The 23,206-nt window shown below is 39.1% G+C and overlaps 1 protein-coding gene across 1 annotated transcript; it reads right to left on the bottom strand.

Moving 5' to 3' along the window:
• Positions 1-7,076: 7,076 nt before the first annotated feature.
• Mfap5 (microfibril associated protein 5) lies at positions 7,077-22,498 on the bottom strand. Its single transcript, XM_078015283.1, has 10 exons — positions 22,273-22,498; positions 21,501-21,560; positions 20,476-20,511; positions 15,928-15,963; positions 15,308-15,340; positions 14,640-14,675; positions 11,358-11,387; positions 10,186-10,273; positions 9,328-9,401; positions 7,077-7,615 (listed from the first exon to the last, which is right to left on the bottom strand). The coding sequence occupies exons 2-10, from the start codon at positions 21,556-21,558 to the stop codon at positions 7,530-7,532; spliced, it is 477 nt and encodes a 158-aa protein (XP_077871409.1). The 5' UTR covers positions 21,559-21,560; positions 22,273-22,498; the 3' UTR covers positions 7,077-7,529.
• Positions 22,499-23,206: the final 708 nt, after the last annotated feature.

The following is a 23,206-nucleotide window of genomic DNA, read 5'->3' as shown; positions in this document are numbered from 1 at the left end:
AGCCTGGCCCTGCTTCCCACACATGCTGTTTGTTTTAGATTTAAATGAGGCATACCTACAACATAAAAGTAAGTAACATCAAAGTTCTCCCTACTGAGGCGATTATCCTGGATATGCTCTATAATTATTTATGCCTCACATAGATAATCCTAAAATCTTGACTGGAATAGACACAAAAGGTCACATAATATATGATTCTATCTATATAGAATTTACCAGAACAGGTAAATCCTTAGAAGCAGAAAGCAGATTGGTGGTTGCCTGGAGGCTAAGGGGAGGGGAGAATAGGTAGTGACTGCTTAAAGAACATGGGGTTTTCTTTTAGGAAGAGGAAAATTTTTCGACAATGATTGGTGGTTGTACAATAAATGCCACTAAATTGTACACTTCAAAATAATTCATTTAAGGGCTGTGGATATAGCTCAGGGGTAGAGCACTTGCCTAGCACGTGCAAGGCCCTGGGTTCAGTTTCCAGCACTGAAAAAAAAAAGACAAAAAAAGATTCATTTTTGTGTTATATGAATTTCACTTCCATAGGGGGGGAAAAAACAGCCAGGTGCGGTGGCATATAGAGGCTGAAGCAGGAGGATCAAAGCCAGCCTCAGCAAAGGTGAGGCATTAAGCAACTCAATGAATCCTGTCTCTAAATAAAATGCAAAATAGGGCTGGGGATGTGGCTCTGTGGTCAAGTGCCCCTGAGTTGAATCCCCAGTCTTCCCTCCCCCCCCCAAAATCCTGATTAATTTAGACACTTCTAGGAACTAAATAGCCAAAGAAAGGATGCGAGTGTCCTGGAACAGAAGGAAAAGAACGGAAATGTGAGTGGGAGGAGAGAACCAAAAATCCATGAAAAGTTCATTTGGCCAAACCTAGGGAGTAGGTGCTTTTGCAAGGACTGAAGGCCACAGACAAGTCTGTGTGAGAAACTAATCTGACCCAAACTGGGTGGTGGTACGCTCCTATAATCCCAGCAACTGAGAAGCCTGAGGCAGCAGGATCTCAAGTCTGAGGCCAACCTCAGCAATTTATTGAGGTCTTGAGCAACTCAGTGAGATCAATCTTTTTTTTTTTTTTTTTTTTAACCCATGGCACTTTATCACTGAGTCACATCCCAGTCTTTTTAAAAAAAAATTTATTTTGAGTCAGGGCCTTGCTAAATTGCTGAGTCTAGTCTGAGTTTATGATCCTCCTACCTCAACCTCTTGAGTCACTATGATTGCAGGAGTACGTCACGACTGGGTTCAATCTTTAGTATCTCACACACACACACACACACACACACACACACACAGAAAAAGAGAGAGAGAGAGAGAGAGAAAGAGAGAGAGAGAGAAGGAAAGACAATAGTAAACTTCAGTAGAAAAACATAGTTTATTATATACTTAATAGTCTTACAGGTGCTAAACATTTTGAATATATGATCTTGTTAACTCTCAGAACCCATCTGTAAGGCAGGTATATTGCCAACAATTTACAGTTGAGAAATTATTTGTTTAAAATCACATAACTAGTGAATGCCAAGTTTGGACTGGCACTGAAACACATACCAAATTATTTTGTATTGAATTGAACAGGACAAACTAAGGATTTGGCTTAGTGGTAGACCGCTTGCCTGGCATGCATGAGGCCCTTGATTTTATCCTCACAAAAAAAAAAAAAAAAAAAAAAAGTTAGATTGGATTGAACAGGGTGATACAACTGCAGTTTTTTTTTCTTTCTTTTTTTTTTTTTTTTGTGTGTTTGTGGGGGATGGTACCAGGGATTGAACTCAGGGACACTCGACCACTGAGCCACATCCCCAGCCCTATTTTGTATTTTATGTAGGGTCTCACTGAGTTGCTTAGCGTCTTGCCATTGCTGAGGCTGTCTTTGAACTCTCAATCTTCCTGTTTTAGCCTCCGGAGCTGCTGGGATTACAGGCTTGCGCCACGGTGCCTGGCTGCTGCTGCTGCTTCTTCTGTTTTGTTTTTTTGTTGTTGTTGATGATACCTAAAACCACATTGATTTGGATTCTAGACATGATAATCATCATGGATATAATTGCTTAGTTTCTACATGATGAGAGAAAATATTCTTTCCCTGTCTCAGCATATATTGTCATTCTTATGAGCATTTGGACTTTAATTATGAATTACTACATTATTCCAGGTCTTTCTATCTCAGATTCATTCTGTGGCAACATAAAAGAGCACAATTGACTTTATCAAATTTCAAATGACCTTCTAGCAAAGGTCATTTGTAATTTGATAATTTTTTTTTCTCTCTCTCTCTGCATTTGGGATTCAACCAGGGATGTTCACCCACTGAGGTATAGCCCCAGCCCTTTTTATTTATTTATTTTTATTTTGAGACAGTCTTGTTAAGTTGCTGAGAGTCTCACTGTGTTGCCTACTCTGGCCTCAAATTTGAGATTCTTTTGCCTCAGCCTCTCCAGTTGTTGGAATTACAGTCATGTACCACAGAGCCAATTCAATCATTACTTTTTAAGGGGGTATGGGGGAAGAGGTAAATCTCACATAAATTTACAAGATCATTCTGAATTCAGTCCCTATGGATTGCTGCATACATTTAATTATGTAGTAGATATGTATGGCAGATAATCACACAGAAGGGAAAAGAGAGAGGAAAGAGAAAAATACCAGAAATACAGAAGAAAAAAAAAACTGTAAGATCTACAGGTTAGGAAAAAACTAGAACCTTAAAGTGATTATACAAGGTGAAAAAAACACAAAACCATCATCAGCTACTTAATAAAACGTGAGGGTTTGAGGTAAAGCAAAGCTCAATTTGTTAACAGGAAACTATGGGCTCTGCACGTCTATTTATATAAACATTTGCTTTTTCCGTCTTGGGTTCTGCCCAGAAGTGGTTGTCTGACTGCTACTTATGGCTCTACTTGACTGGTTTAAAAAGAAAAAAAAAACCGTGAAAACTGTGGCCACCTGTTCCTCTCTCCACTAGAGAAACTAAACATGTCACTTTCCCTGATGTTTGGTTAGTGAAAATGCTTAAAGATGCCAAGATGTCAACTGTTTTTTGTTTTTTGTACTGGGGATTAAACCCAGAGGGACTTTTCCACTAAAGTAAATTCCCCAGCTTCCCCCTCCTTTTTTTTTTTTTTTTAGAATTTTGAGAGAGTCTCCCTGAGTTGCTTAGGGCCTCACTAAATTGCTGAGGCTGGTCTTGAACTTTCAATCCTCCTGCCTTAGCCTCCCAAATTGCTGGGATTTCAGGCTGCCCCACTGCACCTGGCTCCAGGGTGTCAGTTTTATTGAAGTGTTGTACCTTCTTTGAGTTCACAAACCATGAGGGTGGTCCTGCCTCTCTTCTGCTGTGCTCCTGATGTCTTTCCATTTCACCCTATATTTGCAGATTTGAAAATTCCTACTCACTCATTTCCTGGTTCTCTTCCCCTGGTGTCAACCTATCATTGTGCTCTCAAGATTCTTTGGTCTGTTGCTCTCCATCTTCTGATCTGTCCACTGTGTTACAGTTACTTCAGTACAAAAGGAAGAGGAACCTTAGAGTTCACAAGTCGCTTGCACCTTCCAACCAGGGGTACAGTACTTGGTTTAGCATACATCTTTTGCCACAAACACCCTAAAGTAGGGAGGAGCTTGTGGCTAGCAACATATACTGCTTGATGTCATCAAAATAAAATCTAGAGGTGGGGAAACCAGCTGGGGTTTGCACCATCTGCTTGTGAGTCAAAAGAATACTAAGAGAAAGTGTGCATAGAAAACTCTAGTGAGTAGAGTTCACACTTGAATTTCCAGAATTTGTTAATTTGAAGAGAAAGGATAATTTTCTTGACTTAAGAAGCATGAAATATGGGAAAAATTAAACTCAGAGTAGAATCAACTCAATTTTATTTTATTGATTGATTGATTGATTGATTCTTGTGGTGTTGGGGATCAAACCAACACCATGTTGTCATGCTAGACAAGCACTCTATCACTAAGCTACATCCCCAACCCTTTTTATTTTTATTTCGAGATAAGGTTCACTTAGTTACTGGGCTCGTCTGGAGCTCATGATCCTCCTGTCTCAGTTTCCTACATAGCTGGGATTACAGGTGTGCAATCCTGTGTCCACTGTGAATCAACTCAATTTGGGAAGAGAAAGTTAAAGATGAACCTTCTGGGCAGGCAGATGAGGTTGCTTTCTATTCAGGTTACCAAGAAAGCATCCAAACTCTAATGGATGTTTTACTAAATTGTTTAATTCTAATATTAAAGATCCATTAATTTGGTTTACATAGCTGTTTTTCATTAAGACATAAATTCCAGGGCTGGGGGATATAGTTCAGTGGTAGAGCATTTGGCTAGCATGTGTAAGGCCCTGGGTTCAATCCCCAGCACCACAAAAAAAAGGTGGGTAGAGAACATTAGAACAACAAAGAATGGCAAAATTTTGGAATTTACACAAAAGAGAAATGAGAGTAAGTAATGAAACTTCAACTACCAAGATTGTTGGGCCTGATAAGAGCAGAAAAGCAAATCGGGGACACATCTGGAGGAGACTAAATAAATTTGGATTTTTGGAGAACCATTGGTAAAGTTATGGAGTAAAAGATAAAACAGAGAAGAGCAGAATAAAGAAAGTTGACTAATTTTGGGACTCAGTTTTCAAAGTGGGATAAAAGTGGACAAATTCAGGTATTTTTTGTGAACATTAAAGAGAAAAACAATAACCAAGCCAAAGACCACTTTATTCTGAGGGAAAAAAGATTGGATAAAATTTATTGTAAAAGATTTAATTTGCAATAGACAAATACTGGGATTGAGGTGCTCACTGGTGGGAATGTCACCTATCAATTATCATGAAGTAGGAATGTCAAGTACATGAAGAGATTCTTTTCTTTTTGGTATTTTCCCAGATCCCAAATATAAACTGAACTTTTGAATGTCTTCGAATCTAAATATTAGTATTCTTAGTATTAACTATTATTTTAATTGTACAACTTTATAGGGTACAATGTGAATTTTTATACATATATACAGTATGCAAAAGACATATCAGAGTAGTTGACATTTCCATTTCCTTGAGCATTTAAAAATTTTTATTAACACATAATCATTGTACATATTTATGAGGTACGTGTGATATTTCAGTACATATATACAATAAGCATTGATCAAGTGGGATAACTAACCTTTCCATCTCCTTATCATTATTTTTAATTTGCAGTCTCATGAAGAGATTTTGGGTTTGTTTGATTAATTGATTGTGGTGCTAAGGATTGAATCCAGGGCTTCCATTAATGTTAGGCAAGGACTACCACTGAGCTACAACCCTAGCCCTATGAAGAGATTCTTAAGATGATTTTTGTAAACTCTATGCCCAGGAGGTTTCTCTGTAGTGACTACAATATACACTCACTATGTCTGTCTGGACAAGGATACTTTAATTCTAGAGACTATGGTGGAATAGAGATTGCATACCTTGAGGTTTTCTTACACTTCTCTTCGATAAGGTGTACAAATCCCATTAAACTAAATTGTTTCTTAACAGCAAGAATCCAACCCTCATTTAGCTAGTTTTCTTGACAGTATGAAGGGAATCCAACCCCTAGTGTCAAATGTAACTTCTTCTCCCCTAATTCCTATTTGAATTCCATTGATTTTTCTAGAAAGTTATTTAGTTATTCAGACCCAAGGGTTCACAATATATAGTTTGTCACTCATTAGAATGGAATTTGAGGAGCCTGGAGGTATAACTCAGTGGTAGAGCACTTGTCTAAAAACATGCTTGGGGCCATGGGTTTAATCTCTAGCACAGGGGTAGGAGGGTAGGATTTGATTGTATTGCATTGTGGACTACTGTCAATATTTAGGATAAAGCAGACATGCTTGTGAATTAGACTGCATCTAGACTTTGAAAAATATAAATAATGCATTTATGTCAGAAAATGCCTTAGAACTAACAGAAATTCAGCCTTCTCATTTTAAAGTGAGGAAATTAGACCAGGACCTAATGAAGGAAAATGATTTATCTAAAGATTCATCCTACTCCTAGGGCCAGGACAAGAAATTGTGTTTCTTTCATTTTAAACTTTAGGTAAGCTTTCTGCCTATTAAAATTCAGATCTGACCCCAATGAGATGGCACAAGCCTGTAATCCCCGTGACTTTGGGAGGCTGAGGCAGGAGGATAGCAAGTTTGAGACCAGCCTCAGCAACTTAGCAAGGTCCTCATCTGCTTACAAAGACCTTGTCTTAAAATAAAGAGTTGGGTATATAGCTAAATGGCAAAGCATTCCTGGTTCAATAACTAGCACACAAAAAAATTCATATATGAATGTCCTTCTTAGGCTCGAAGCCAGGATATTCTAGAATTTCCTTTTGCACAATAAGCTCTATTTTTGCACTTGGTGTTAAGGATGAAAGAAGTAGCACAACTCAAGGAAACTCAGGTCAATGGTATGGTTTCACATTAAGTTGTCTAGTTTGCTTTGTGTAAGCAAGCTAACCCCAGTACTATCACAAATGAATAAGTAAAGGAAACATATTTTCCAACACTACTCCTTGACTGAACAACTGGACGAAAAAATTGAATAGAGAATTATAAGTCCAAGTTCTGTAACTGGCACAATCTTCTCTTTTAACCCCAGACTCTGCACTTAGCAGAAGATAACATTTTGGATCTTTCTGTATTGCTATTAGAATTATATATATGATTTTTGGTTCTGTTGGGAGAATCTTGAGGCTACAAAATTCTAGGACTTTCAGGACTACAAAAATTACCATGATCTTTTTCACCAAGAAGACCTGACAGGCAAAATTACAACAATCCAGGCAAAATAGTAAAAATGAGTAAAGAGGAATATGTAAATGATGATGAAGTCTTGGAAGGAAAATAAATGAAGTTCTATGGTTAGCCAAAGTAGACAAAGATGGCTTCTTCTACCCTACGGTCTATTTCCAACAGATCTAATAATTGAGATTATCAACATACAGGCTGGGCCTGGAGCTTAATGGTAAAACACTTGCCCAGTATTTGAGAGGCCCTGGGTTCGATAGCCAGCATTACACACACACGCACACACACAAATACACATGCACATACAGACAGAGATTATTATTACTATTTATTTTATTTTTTGCAGTTCTGGGAATCAAACTCGAGACCTTGGGCATGCTAAGCAAGCTCTGCCACTGAGCTACATCCCCAGTCCTTCCAAATAGATCATTAACCTAAAGTTTATTCTTTCCAGAATTGTATACAGAATGTTTGAATATAAGTCATGTTTATCTACTATGCCTATGATATTGGGAAGCAACAAAACTGCAATAATATAGGTATTGTGTTTTAAGTACTGAAAAATGAGATAAATGTTATCAGTCTTGGTCAAAAATTAGGGAGTAGGGGCAAAAGCTGGATATTGCAAAGGGACAGGTTTAAGAAATTCTCATGTCTATGGGTTAGCTGACAGTGGTGTAGAAGATGCAATTCCCCCTTCCTCTCACCCACACATTCTTTCTTCTTTCTTCTTCCTTGATGATCACAGACCATTGAGTCTCTGCAAATTCAATCTTCACAGGGAGGAAGTCTGAAGTAGTTGGAGCGACGGAGTCGCCTTGGGGGCAGACCTGCCATCTGACGGCAAAGTTCATCTAGAGGAGAAGCAGAGTGAGAGGAGAATTTCTGGAAGATAACAAGGGCTCTTGTTTTAAGGGAAAGAAAAGGCTGTGCAATGAGATGTAGTAAAAAATGTTGAAGAGAAAAAGACCTGGTGGGTTGAAGCCTCAGCTCTGCCACTTACTGGTTATTTATCACTTACTAGAAAGTTCCTTAACTTATGAACCTCAGTATTCTTTTTGTAAAATGAGCATTAAAATACCTATCTTAAAGGCTTGTGTTAAAATGAAATAAGGTATGCAAAGTACCCAGCACTCCAGTAAATGTTAGTTTCCTTTCTATACCCAGCTCCCAATTCTAGTCATGGATCGAGTAAGTAGGAAAATGAGGTCCAATCATTCATTCCACTTTTAGGTGTTTATTATGTGCAAATAGCTAACTTTAGTTACTCCCCTGAGATACTTGAAAGTGCCTAGAGTCCCAAATACTCATCCTCAATCTCAAGGTGCTTCCCTTGCAGGTGGCTTGCACAAAGCCATTGGGGGCAAGCAGCAAGTTTCCTTCAGCGAAGTTAACTACAGCTCTTACTCAAGAACTCAGTGCAGAGCAGGGTGCTGAGTCAGAAGTGCTGTGTCTGTGGTGTTGTCACCAACCACAGCCATCATTTGGGGCTGTCCATGGGGAAGGTGAGAAGTATGTTTACTCTCACCAAGCATGGTCTAAAACCACACATTTAGGACCCTTGTAAAATTGTTTTTATAACATCTTTCTGCCTTTCTCTACTTCTTAAAATTCTCGATAAGCAATGTAAATGGTTCCTGGAATTGGTGAACTGTTTATAAGATAGCCAGTTTCTTAATGTTCCTTTTTCTGGGGGGTACTAGGGATTGGACACAGTGATGCTTAACCACAGAACCACACCTCCAGTCCTTTCTTTCTTTCTTTCTTTCTTTCTTTATTTATTTATTTATATTTTTTGGTGCCAGAGATTGAACTCAGGGACATTTGAACTCAGGAGCACTTGACCACTGAGCCACATCACCAGTCCTATTTTGTATTTTATTTAGAGACAAGGTCTGAGTTGCTTAGCACCTTGCTTTTTGATGAAGCTGGCTTTGAACTCATAATTCTTCTGTCTCAGCCTTCCAAGACGCTGGGATTACAGCTGAGTGCCACCACTTCCAGCCCTTTTTATTTTTTGAGACAGGCTTTCACTAAGTTGCTGAGACTGGCTTTGAACTTTCGATCCTCCTGCCTCAGCCTCCCCAGCTGCTGGAATCACAGATGTGCACCATCATGCTATCTGTTTTATATACCCTATCCAAACCTTACTGTCTCCACATTAGTGTGTGTGTATGTGTGTATGTGTGTTTTCCTTAAAGAGCTATGAACTTGACCATTGACTAGATGAGCATATTATCTGTGATTGCCGAATTGGCCCTCTTGCTAGAATCCCAGCGGTTGACCTTTAAAACAGAGCTTTAAAAAACTGTCTATATAAGAGAAACTAGGGGGACTGCCATTTAGATGGGAAAGGATCTAGGGGTACTTTTGTAGGTCTGTATTTGTATTAAGCACACTGCTTTACTTAGATTGTTTATTTGGGGAAACTTCTATTAGGGGCTGATAAAAGCTAAAGCCTAGGGCCAGAGTCCTCCTCCAAACCAATCCTTGGATCTTGGATCATGATCCTACTTACCTCTCTCATAATCATTCGTCCCCATTAAACATCCAGATGTCAACTTACCTTTCATAACTTCATGTTCCTTACAAACAAGACGGGAGCAGATCTCATTGTTGATGATGTACATACGTCGTAAACTGCAATATCCAGTATCATGGTCAAGGAAAGAGATAGAAAAAAGTCTTGAGGGGAAGAACTAACTTTGGCCTAGGCTGCTCTTCAACTCTGTAGTTCCCACTTTCCCCTATCTAGCCTCCCCCATCTACATTTCCTTAGATATTTCAGATGACTATTTTTTTTTTTTTTACCCCTCGGAAAAATGCAGGTAATGGAATGATATTAATTTTCTTTCTTTCCTTCCTACTTTACTTTTCTTTCCCGTACTGGGAATTGAATCCCGGGGTACTCCAACACTGAGCTACATCCCCACTTCTTTTTAATTTTTACTTTGAGACAGGGTCTGGCTAAGTTGCCAGACCTGAACTTGGAATGATCCTGATCCAGCCTCCCCAGTAGCTGTGATTACAGGCACCACTGCAACAGGCTAATTCCTCTTCCTACCGACACTTTCCACCTAGAGTCAAGTCCACTGCTCCTTTCCATTTTCTACCTTCATATCTAAGTCTTTTGCTTTAGCATCTTTCAATCAGGTAATAAATCCAACATGCCAGTGTTTCCTTTATGACCCTCTTTTTCTTTAGCTTTCACCTTCACTTATCTTCTAACATCTATTAGTCGGTCTGTCCTTGTATACCTCTACCCAGAGGTACAGCCAGCACCTTCAGGAATAGCTAGAAGAGTTATGCTAAGAACACCTGCCCCATCAAATGATGCAATTCCTCAGTGAGTACTTATTAAATAGTTACTGATACAAAAAGACTACCATGGAAGCTGCTGTCTGGGCATTCTGGGTTCCTTTACCTGGTGAAGCAGACCTGATGAACGCATTGCTTGACTGGTCGATGGACAGAGTAGAGTCTTGTACAAGCAAATTTCTCATCCCGGCACTCTGAAGAGATCCAACACACACAAAAAAAATAGGGAGGTCCAAATAGAAGTAGTATAAATGAAGGATTAAAGAGCTGAGGAAGAATACAGAATAGGGAAAAATACAGAGTAATTTCTATAGAGGATCATTATAAATCGGGGCTGTCCTTCCAACTTACCAAAAGCAGAGCAAAAGGAAACTGACTAAAATGAAATTTAGGTGCTTCCCTACCTCAAAGAAGAGGTGGATAAAATAATTTCTGAGAACTATTCTAAGAAAAAAAATGTCTTTTTCTAGCCCTCTAATTTAATAAGTGGTCCATACAAAAATAGAGAAATAAAATCCTCTAAGGGAAAGTTTTTACAAAAAGAAGACTTTTTAGGATTATCTATGTAGCAATATGAAAGATTAAACTGAAATGTTGATGATCTCACTCTGAAGAATGAGAATTCTTAATTCAAGAATTAAAGTCATTATATCTCTGTTCTAGCTGATTTCAACCCTGGTTGTAGAAGAGACTTATCAAGAAATTAGGGAAAGCACTTTTCTTTTTTGCACTACTGGGGCTCAAACCCAGGGCTTCATGCTAGGCAAGTGCTCTACCACTGAGTTACGTGCCCCCCTTTTTTAACATTTTTAAAAATTTTAGGCAAGATCTCCCTAAATTTCCAAGGCTGGCCTTAAACTGTGATCCTCCTACTCTGCCTCCCAAGTCCCTGGGATTTTAGGCAAGCACAGCTAGGCCCATCTACGGAAAGCAATTTTAACCATGATGTTTATGGTAAATTGACAAACTGATTTTATTTCCCAATGCATTAATCACCAAATAAAGTCCAAAGGTAATGTACAGAAAGAGTGGTTTTGGGACCATTCAACAGCAGTCTCTTCTTTGTGACTTTTAGGACAGGAATCCATTTTGAAAATAAGTACATAAAAGCTGAGTTAATAAAGGTGGGGGGGGAGTGAAGAGTACGAAAAATATTCTTTGAGGAAGAATTGGAATTAAGCAAGTACTTGTACTCTCCAAAAAACAAGAAAGAAAGGAATCCATAGAAAGAAAAAGAGCTTCAGAAAAAAATAAAAAATATGCAAGAAATGATCATACCTGTGGTGGTATTTTTATCACTGGGCGAGGCTGGAAGGCAGAAACTTTATTTAGTTATTACCATTTCTAGAAGTCAGGACTTCTGTAACTGTCATGCTGCCTCTCTTGGAACCCACTTGGAATACTCATAAATAGGGAACAAATGAGTTAATAAAAATTTTTTCCCTCCCTGGTACTGGGTTTGGAACCCAGGGGCACTCTACCACTGAGCTACATATCTTGCACTTTTAAAATTGTTCTTTGAGGGTATATTGCTCAGTTGGTAGAGTGCTGACCTTGCATGCATAAGGCCCTGGGTTTGATCCCCAACGCCACAAACAAACAAACAAATTATACTTTGAGACAAGGTGTGGCTGAATTGCCCAGCATGGCCTCCAACTTGAGATTCTCCTGCTTAATCCTTCCACTATTGGGATCACAGGTGTGTGCCACCTCATCCACAAGTTAATAACTCTTAGCAACTTCTGAAAGAAAACCTCTATTGGGCTGCTTTGATCCACATGATGGAAGAGATTTAGGAAATAAATTGAAATTATGCCTTTCCCCTTTCTCTTCTGGAGAGTTGAGAATTTCATTTTATATATATATATATATATATATTTTTTTTTTCACACACACACACATATATATACACTATATATGTGTGTATATATGTATATATGTGTTGTATATATATATGTGTGTGTATATATATATATATAATTTTTAAGTGGAGGAATGTTCACTATGTTGAATAGGCTGGCCTCAAACCCCTGAGGTCAAGGGATCCTTCTAACCTCGGTTTCCCCATTGGCTAGAACTATATCTAGAGATAAGAGACAAATTTTGTAGGAGCGCAAGGCAAAGAGCCATATCCCCAGAAGTGCTTTAATCTAGAGCTAAGGAGAAAACATATTATCCTATAGAAGCTCCTCCTCACTCTTAGGTCTATTTTCTATAGATTAAAGACATTATCATGGATTCTTTGATAAAAGCTGTTTGGATAAAAAATAGCAAAGGTTGTATTTATAGCCAAACCTGCCCTGGTGCAAGCTTGATACAGGCTAGTTTTCAGAATGGACAACAGGTCAAGGACTTAGATGTGGTTAAGGGGATACACTATTCAGGGAGCTTTTGGGGAAAAAATGTCTTTTTTTTTCCCCCTTTGGTACCAGGGATTGAACCCAGGGGTGCTTAACCACTGAGCCACATCCCCACCCTTTTTACTTTTTATTTTGAGACAGGGTCTTGATAAATTATTTAGGGACTAGCTAAATTGCTGAGGCTGTCCTGGAACTTGTGATACTCCTGTCTCAGTCCCCTGAGTGCTGAGATTACAGGCATGCACCACCATGTATCCTTTCTATTTAACTCTCCCAAAGACTTTTCCCACAGGGCGTGATGGCCCAGGCCTGTAATACCAGAGATATAGGAGGCTAAGGCAGGAGACTGCAAGTTCCAGGATAGCCTTAGCAATTTAGTGAGACCTTGTCTCCAAACATAAAAGATAAAAATGGGATGTAGCTCAGTAGTAAAGTGCCCCTGGATTCAATGGTTACTATTAAAAAAAAAAAAAAAATCAGAGAGAGAGATTGACTAGGATGTGTGATAGCTGATATCATTCACCCCAAGGTTAAAGCAGGTCTGTGCTGATAATTTCAAATCCTGTTTCTAGCCCAGATCTCACTCTTAAACCCCAAATCTACAGATTCAATCACCATTTTATGGAAGTGTTACTGAATTTTTTAAGATTCTTCAAATTCAACATATCTTAAACTCACTTATTATCTTTTCCTCCTCCAATTTGAGTTGTTTTTCAGCAATGGTACCACCAATCACTTAATAACCACATTTAGAAAACTGAACATCATTTTAACCATCCTCTTTTCCAGAATGGGGATGTAGCTTAATGTGGAAGTTTTGCTTACTCTCCAAGACCAAAAAGGAAAAAACAAACAAACAAATAAAAACAACTATCTTCTATCTCCTTTTCTTACTACCTACCACTTGTTCCTTACCCCTGTGGTGTCCCACACCCGTAATCCCAGCTTTTTAGGAAGCTAAAACAGGACAATCACAAATTCAAGTCCACCTGGACAATTTAGTGAGCCTCCCTTCTCAAAATAAAAAATAAAAAGGGATGAGGATTTAGCTCAGTGGTAGAGCACCCTGGGCTCAATCGCCAGTGTGGCAAACAAATAAACAAAAACCCTCAGTTTCCCTCATGTACTAAATTCTACTGTGTTTTTCTTTTCTCAGTCTCTTTTTTCCTAGGGATTGAACCCAGGATCTCATGTGCTAGGCAAGCCATCCACCACTAAGCGACACCCACAGCTCTGGTGTTTTTGTGTTTTTTGTTTGTTTTTGAGAGAGGATCTTGCTGTGTTGCCCAGGGTGGCCTCCAATTCCTGTGATCAAACAATGCTCCAGCTTCATTTTTTTTTAAGGGGGCGTGGTGGGGAGTAAAGAGGATTGACATACAGAGCTACACGCCCAGCCCTTTTTATTTTGGGATAATGTCTCATTAATGAGTCTGACCTTGAACTTGTGATCTTCTTGCCTCAGACTCCAAAGTCTCCTACATAACATGCCACTGCAGCTGGCCTGCCTCAATCTTCTGAATAGCTAGGTACGAAGCCTGGCAGCACCACACCTGACTTAAAGTCCATTTTGTTTTCACATCTTAGAACATGTTGTTGGTACTCCTCATTGGAAGGACACCTCCTTGACTGTTTTATCTTGTTCCAATTCTTCTTTCAAGGTTTAGTTCAAGCCAGATGTGAGGCCATATACTTCTAATCCAGCAGTGAGGTAGGCTGAGGCAGGAGGATCATTAGTTCAAAGCCAGCCTCAGGTATTTAGGGAGGCCCTAAGTGACTTTGCAAGATTCTTTCTCAAAATAAAATATAATAAGGCCTAGGAATGTGGATCAGTGATTAAATGCCCCTGGGTTCAATCCCTGGTACCAAAAAGAAAAAAGTGGTGGGGGGTGTGTTTCAAGGATTCCTTCTAGAAAACTTCATTTATCCTCCCAAAAGTTTGTTTCTGTATTTGTCTCTTGTCTCACTTAGCCTTGGAAACTTTGAGAGAAAGATCACATCTTGGTACTTTGTATAGCCAACAGCAGTTTCTGCTCATTATGGGTTCAAAATGTCATTAATTTAAATTGGCCTAATGGAAGAACATGCTACATCTGCTATCATCTATTTAGGATCCTTCAGCAGCTGCACTGCCTCCCATAATGGGCTCTAGGGAAAATCCAGAATGGCCCTCACGGCCCTGGGATCCCAGATCTGAACTCACCCAGTTCATCTGTGGAAGGCTCCATATCAGCCAGAACTGAAAAGGCACAAAACAGCAGGTGTGAGGAGGGCTTTGAAATGCAAGGGGTAAGGGAGAGTAGGAAAAAGAAGAACAGAGGGCAAGGTCAGGACCACTGCTGCCTTTGTGTGTGATGTCCAAGGGAATAGAATTTATGAAGTTAATTGGGAATATCTTTTGAAGAATATTGCTCCTATTGAGATTATATTAATTTTTGAATGCTTGTATTATTATCTAAGCCTTATTTAGCTATTAGTTCACTTTGTTCCACTTTTTAAAGGACTATTGACCTCTCTTATCCCATGGTCACTGAACAACACTCCCACAACCCCTTTATTTAGAGCTTAAAATGTAGCATTAATTCAAGAATTCAAGATCCATTCAAGATCTGGAATATTTTTAACAACATCATGAATCAGAGTTTTCTTTCTCTTCTTCTTCTTTTGGTACTGGGGACTGGACCCAGGTGCTTTACCACAAAGCAGCATCCCCAGTCTTTTTTGTTGTTGTTGTTAAGGGTCTAAGTTGGTAAGGCTGATCTCAAACTTTCGATCCTCCTGCCTCAGCCTCCTCAGTAGCTAGGATTACAGGCATGTGGGATTACACTCCTGGCAGATCATGCCTTTTTTAAGAACTTCAGTGAAACTTACCAGTTTCATCTGTTGAAGGTTCATTCACCAGATCTGCAAAGGTACAAAACAGGGAATGAAAAATGCAGGTGAAAAAAGTATCTACCAGAAGCAGGATAAAGGGGATGATTATCTAAAAGGTGATGAGAAGGATAAAAATGAGGGCATGTGGACTCTTGGGTAAAGAAAGAAATGAAAGAGGTAATAAGACTGAATATTTTTACTGCAATGGTGGCTTCTAAGATAGGCAAGAGCCAAGCACAGTGGTGTATACCTGTAATCCCAGCAGCTTGAGAGGCTGAGGCAGGAGAATTGTGAGAGGCTGAGGCAGGATGATTGTGAGTTCAAAAGCCAGCCTCAGCAACAGTGAGGAGCTAAGCAACTCAACTCAGTGAGACCCTGTCTCTAAATAAAATACAAAATAGGACTGGGGCTAGGGGCTCAATGGATGAGTGCCCTTGGGTTCAATCTGGGCAAAAAAAAGACAAGAGAGCTCTGGTCTGGGTGAGCACACAATGCCGACCAAGTTTTTGTTTGTTTGTTTGTTTTTTGGTCAGACATTATCCTCAACCCTTGTATTCCCAATATGATAGCAAGAAAGTTACAAAAAAAAAAAAAAACAGTGGGGGTGGATAGCTTACTGGGATCTTCTGTGAATGTTTCTGGAGTCACATCATCTGAAAGAAAATCAGAAAACATTTTTTGAGCCCCCTCTACACTTGCACTTCCAATAAATGACATTATCAAGCACAACACCAGTACATGGTTAAGTATCCCCTAAATTGTTTTTCTTTATCTGCCTATAATAATTACAATGGATTGATGATCTCTTTGCTAATCACAAATTCTACCACTAAGATATACCTCCAGCCCAACATTTATAATTTTGATATGAATTTGCTGATAATGCTATTATACAGAGTGCCTACAAAAGGTGGTGGTGCTGATTTTCTGATGCTCAGAAATGAGAGAGGGGGTGGGGGATGCCCAAAGACAACTCTTTGCATTTGATCGTCGGAAAATTAAAGGCAAGAAGAGAGGAAATAAAAATGGTCCAGATCTTTGGGTGGATTCTATTAGGAAATACTGAGAAAACTATATCTGGGATTTTAAATAATGGTGCTTTTAAAAACAAATTGTCTTTTCTATTATTCTTATTATTTGGTGCTGTAGATTGAACAGAGAGCCTTTGTACATGCTAAATACATATTTTACCTCTGAACTATGTTCTTAGCCTACTGTCTTTACATTAAAAGCAAAAAACAAAAAATAGCAACCAAAAAAGCAGTTCTATGTTTCATTTAAAAAAAAAAAGATCTTTTTTTATATGGACACAATATCTTTATTTATTTTCATGTGGTGCTGAGGATCAAACCCAGTGCCTCACATGTGCAAGGCAATGTTCATTTGTCTCGTTTTTAAATTAACTTTCTTCTTCCTTTTTTCTGGGAATAAATCCAAAGATGTTCTACCACTGAGCAACAGCCCCAGCCCTTTTTACTTTTTATTTTGAGACAGAAGATCTCGCCAAGTTGCAGAGGCTGGCCTCACCTGAACTTTCGATCTTTCTGCTTCCATCTCCTGAGTAGCTGGGATTATAAGCATGGACCACCATGCCCAATTTAAGATTTTCATTGATTATTATTCATGCTAGACAAGGGCTCTACCACTGAACCATACCCAAAGCCCAACATTTTGCTTTTTTTTAGATGTCAATGGACCTTTATTTCTTATTTATATGTGGTGATGAGATTCAAACCCAGTGCTTCACACATGCTAGGCAAGCACTCTACCACTGAGCCCCAATCCAGCCCTTTGCTTTGTTTTAAAATGTATATATTTGTATTAAGTGTACAAATGATGTGGTTTTTATAAATTTATTTATTTATTATGGAGTGCTGAGGATGGAACTCAGTGCCTCACATGTGCTGGATAAGTGCTCAACCACTGAGCCCCAACCCCAGCCCCACAATGTTTTTGATATATATTCACAAAGTGAAATAATACTACAGTCAAGCAAATTAATTATGTCTATATTCTTACATAGTTACTGTGTAGGTGTGTATGTGGTGGGGAGAGAGAGGGAGAAAAGAGCATCTAAAATCTGCCATCTTGGCAAATAACTTTTTTTTTTTAAAGCAGATACCACATTTTTTATACTTTTATTTTATTTAGCCATTTTTACGTCGTGCCGAGGATCAAACCCAATGCCTAGAACATGCTAGACAAGCGCTCTACCACTGCTCTGAGCCACAATCCCAGCCCTTGGCAAATACCTTTTAAATACTGTATTTAGCAAATGTTCCATCTGGAATTGTTTGAATAGTTCATAGTCATAATCTATTCTGTCCACTAGAGGTCAGCAAATTCACAAAGTTTGCTTTGACTTTTTAATTTAATTTTTTTTTTTTTTTTTTTTTTTTTTTGGTACTAGGGATTGCACCCAGGAAAGATTTCCCATTGACCTACATCCCCAGTTCTTTTTATTTTCTTATTTTAAGACCAGAGTCTCACAAAGTTGCCCAGGCTGGCCTTGAATTTGCAATCCTCCTGTCTCAGGCTTGGGAGTTTCTAGGATTATAGGCATACCCCACCGTATCCAGAAGAATCAATGTTTTTTGTTGTTGTTTGTTTGTTTGTTTTAATAAAGCATGTCAGAGTTATTGATAATTGTAAGGAGGAAAAATACAAATAAAGCATTTCGTAAGCATTTCTTCTGGTTATCTCATTCTTTCTGTAAACTTCAGATAAAACAGATAGAAATTCATCCGATCTGATAAGCATCTTTTTTTTGTGCCTGTTGCTAAGTATTGAACAGGATCTCCCATAAGCTAGGCAAGCACTCTATCCCTGAGCTACACCCTCAGCCCTGAGCCTTGTTAACATTCAGAAAAAGCTTTCTTCTTTCAGAACAAATTTTGATAAAAGGAATCCATGTCTGTTCCAATATCACAGGATTTTTTCTTTTCTTTTTTTCGTCTTGGTACTAGCGATTTATCCCAGAGGCTCTCTACCACAGAGCTCCATCCCCAGTCCTTTTTATTTTTTATTTTGAGACAGGGTCTTGCAAAATTGCTGAGACAAGACTGTCCTCAAACTTGCATCCTCCTGCCTCAACCTATCCAGTTTCTTCGATTATATGTATGCACCACTGGGCCCAGCTATCACAGGATATTTGAAATATTATCACTAACCCACATCATTCTAGATATTATGAGAGGTAGATAGAGCCTCTCAAAGGTAGAGCCCAGTTTCAACCCACTTTCTCCCTTTCTCCAGAGGCTTCTCCACATTCCAGTCCAGACACACACATAGGTAGAGTGAAGCCACCGGAGGGAAGAGTTTAAGAGCATGGTCTGTCCTTTGGTTTTCAGGGCAGAGTACTGCTTTTCTGTATATATTGCAGTTAAACCAACTTTTTCATGAGCTACCACTGTGAAATCCTTACTCTAGGTTTCATGAAGTTCTCTGAAAAGGAATCCTTAGAAATTTTCATCATAACTTATACTTTTTATGTTAAAAAAGAATCCTAAAGTCATAAGACAGGACTGGTCCTTACCGCCCTAGAGAAATCGACTCAAGAGTTTTAATTTTACTAGTGCTGTCTCATTCAAAAACTTAGCAACTCAGATATTTTTACCAATAACAGGAAAAAAGTTTATTTCTATATTTTTATCTTCAGTACCAGGACTTTCAACAAGAAATATATATTATATGGGCCCTGGATACAAAAATGTAAACCTGAAACAACTTTTGTAAAATAATGCTTTACTCTTACAAAACACAAATAATAAATTCTGATACATTTAGTTTACCTTAAGTTGTTTAAAAAAAAAAATACCAGTTGTGACCCACTAAATTGATTTTATGACTCATTGGTAGACTATATATTTCAGTGTTCTATTCTCTAGCCCTCATGGGCTGGAAAAAATAAGGTGATAAATTATAATCATGTCAAAAGCTTAGAGGCAGGGTGGAGTTTCCTTAATCAGATTGAAGGAAGAGTCCTTTAGGAACCAAAACTTTTGAGTCCTGTCCAGTTGTGCCACAGTTTCACCATAGAACTGCAAAGATTTCTTGCCCTGTTTTTGCATTTTAGTTTTCCCACTATTATGTGGATAGAATAATGCTTTCTGGGGGCTGTGGGTGTAGCTCAGTGATAGAATGCTCATGTAGCAGGCTCAAGGCCCTGATTCAATTCCCAGTGCCACATAAATAAATAAATATCCTTCCCAAATCATAAACAAACAAACAAACAAAAAATAAAAAACAAAAAAAATAGACCTAGGGATGTAGGTCAGTGCTAGAGCATTTGTCTAGCATGTGTAAGGACCTGGGTTCAATCCCCAGCTCTGGAAAATAAAAAAGAGAATGTTTTCTTGCTGGACCTGGTGTCACAGAACTGTAATCCTAGTGACTCAGGAGGCTAAGGCAGGAGGATTGAGTTCAAGACCAGCCTCAGCAATTTCATGAGGCCCTGAGCAATTTAGTGAGATCCTGTCTTAAAATAAAAAATTAATTGTTAAGTTCCAGGCCAGCCTCAGCAATTTAGCAAGACCCTGTTTCAAAAAATAAAATTAAATAAATAAATAATGTAAAGGGCTGGGATGTAGCTCAATGGTAAAGCACCCTGGATTCAACCCTCAGAGCAAAAAATAAAATAAAATAAATAATAATAATAATGTTTTCCACAAGGATTGAAGGGTAATGAGTATTTTCTTGAGTTAGATAAGAGATCTGTAGAGGAGAGTGGAAAGGAAAGAGAAGAGATGGGCATAGAAAAGTTTTTGGAAAAGATGTTTCAGTATTGGAAAAAAAAGAAGGTTTTTATGAATAAGATTATAAGATTGTGGAAGCTGGTGAATTAGATCCTGTTTCTTATGCCTTGGCAATGCATCCCTCCCCACCCCCACCACAGATTCTTTTTTTTTTTTTTTCCCTGGTACTGGGGATTGAACCCAGGGGTTCTTAACCACTTAGCCACATACCCAGCCCTTTTATTTTTTATTTTGAGACAAGGTCTCACTAACTTGCTTAGGACCTCGCTAAATTGCTGAGGCTGACTTTGACCTTGTGATCCTCCTGCCTCAGTCTCCTGAGCTGCTGGGATTACACCAGATTCTTTAACTGTTCATCTATATTATCCTGATAAAAACCCCAATACAGCCCATATTCAAGGCTTCACCTACCTCCTCGTTGACCATCGACCCCCAGAGTTATCCATTCTGCAGGAAGGAAGAAGAAAGGAGATATGAATGACTCCCACCGTATGCCCCATAAGGCTTTCATGAAGTGAATCAGAACACGATGTAGAAATGGTTGAGTGTGATCTTTAATTTATTCCCATAAGCTCAACACAAAATTGCTCAGACTACTAGTGCTATGCACAACACTGATAGAAATAGAAACAATCTAGAAAGGCAAGTTCCTGAGAAAATGCACTGAATCAGAATGTTCTCTTTTCTTCATGCCCAGCCAGGAAGGGTTCTTTTGCACAAGGGGATCCAGCAGCCTTTCTAGCCCCACAGCCTTCCATTGACACCCTATTGAACAAGTCAGAAAAATTACATTCTCAGTCTCTATCTGGTAGAATAAGGGGGAAAAAATAGAATGGTATTTCTTTAAAGTCCAGGGTTACTTTTTGTGACCAATCATTTAGCTAGATTCTGCGAAAATCTGTGAAGATGGTTTTTTCTTTTGAGTGTAGGTGTCTGTTTCTTGCACGCATATGAATATATTTATATAACTGTACATGCAGATGTTAGGTATCAGTGTATACATTCCCACCAGTTTTCTTCAGGATTTAAATCTTGTTCATTTTCTTATTATATATTCTCTGTACATTTGTGTATATATTGGTATATTAGCTTCTTTTTCTTCAGGTGTTTGTTTACTTGTGTATTTGTGTGTGACTCCTTTTTAGTGGTAATAAGCAAGTGTGTGCATCATAATTTCACCCTAGTTTCCTAGGTTCAGGCTATCTTTTCCCAGTGGAAGGTCATCTCTGGTCACATTCCTGCCCTTTCTAATTTGACACAAAATCTGTTGTTCCCTTCTTTTTAATTTAAAGCAGTTCTAGAACTCAATGTCAGGCATGTCTCCTCTCAATCCCCTTTAATCTTGGCCCATTCCACCTTCTAACACACAGCTCCTCATATAGATAGAGCTAGGAAGCTGACATTTTGGGGAGAGAAGAATAAAAATAGGGACTCACCAGATGTGATGATGAGTGCAGTGAGAAACAGCAGCGCTTTGGGGCCAAAGAGCAGCATATCTGGTGGGGTAGTGGGAAGAGTAGAGAGGGTGATGCTCAGGGACACACTGACATTTTGCCCCAGGAAAAGGTACCCCAGTAGCTGGTTTCTTGTCTTCCCAGGAGCTTTCTTGGTTTCCCTTTGACTCAAACCCTTTCTCTCTTTTATTATCTTTCACACAACATTTATTTCTCCCTCAAATCTGATCTTTTCTTTGGTAATTTACTATTAGTCCCTCTTACTACTTTTCTACCAAATTAGCAGAATTTCTTTTTCTTTTTCTTTAAGACTAAGTCTCACTACGTTGCCCAGTCTGGCCTCCAACTCCCGGGCTTAAGCACTCCTCCTGCTTCAGCTTCCCAAGTAACTAGATTTGTAGATGCTGGGACACTGCATCCAATTTTCAGAGGAATTTTTGTACTCTAAATAGTCCATTCTTTGCCAAACCCCATGGCCTTTTTCACCCCTCATATCTTAGCTTCTTTTTGTATATCTCTGTCTTCTTTGTGTCATCTGCTCATCCTGGTTACTCCTCTTTTTGGAATTCCATGATAATTTGGGAGTCTGCTCAATTCTAAGTTCAGCAGCATTCCCCACTTCCCCTCTACAGCCTTTCAGTACACACACACACACACACACACACACACACACACGCACACACGCACACGCATACACACACAATGCACACACAATCCCTCTGTCTCTACAGAGTTTTATAATGGAACAACTCACTGTCTCTGGTGCTCCGCTCTCTGCTGTCTCCACCGAGTCCTTTGGCGGCTGTGTCTCTGTCCTCGCACTGTTCTCCTTTGGCTGGAGAGTAAGATGAACAGAGCCACGCCCTGGGAAGGACTTCAGATTTGGCCTAGTCTGAAACAATGAGATGAGGGAGAGGGAAAAGGAGAGAGAAAAAGCCAGGCTAGAGGCCCAGAATGCAGTGTTACAATAAGGCTGGAATGAGAAGGGAGAAGGGAATTTGTAGTCACTCACACCCTCATTCCAAAGGTTATGACCACACTGGTGAGAGATCTTGCTGCTCCCTAGAAGAGTTGGCCCACACTCATGTATGCCTCTTCCATCCGCTTATTTTCCCTCTTACTGTCTGGCCCAATCTTCCTTTACTCTGTGGGTTCCTTTTTACCTTAATGGTCCCCTCTCATTCTTGGGGTGTTTTATTGCACATTAGCAGATTTTATTTCTGTGTCTCTTTCTTCCATATTTGAATCATTCCTCCATTCCTCTCTTTTTTCTTTTTGGTACTGGGGATTGAACCCAGAAGCCCCCCACCACTGAGTCACATCCTCAACCTTTATTATTTTACTTTGAGACAGAGGCTCTCTAAGTCCTGAGGCTGGCTTCAAACTTGTGATCCTCTTACCTCAGTCTCCCAAATTACTGGAATTATAAGTGTGCACCACAACACTCAACTCTATTCTTTTTTGTTTTATATGTTTTTCTTTTTGTGTGTGTGTGTGTTTGTGTATATGTATGTGTGTGTGTGTGTTTTTAATATTCATCTCTTCAGCACATTCCTTTGTATCTCTGTACTTCTTTTTCTTCTTTGCCTCTTTCTTGACTCACACATACAGGCTCTTGTTTTTCCCTTTGGGGTTATCCTATTTATTCTCACATCCAAGCAAACACAGACACCACGTGAGGTTTGTCC

The sequence above is a fragment of the Ictidomys tridecemlineatus genome, chromosome 6 (assembly GCF_052094955.1).
Source record: "Ictidomys tridecemlineatus isolate mIctTri1 chromosome 6, mIctTri1.hap1, whole genome shotgun sequence".
Classification (NCBI taxonomy): Eukaryota; Metazoa; Chordata; class Mammalia; order Rodentia; family Sciuridae; genus Ictidomys; species Ictidomys tridecemlineatus.
This window is presented reverse-complemented; position numbering and strand designations above follow the sequence as displayed.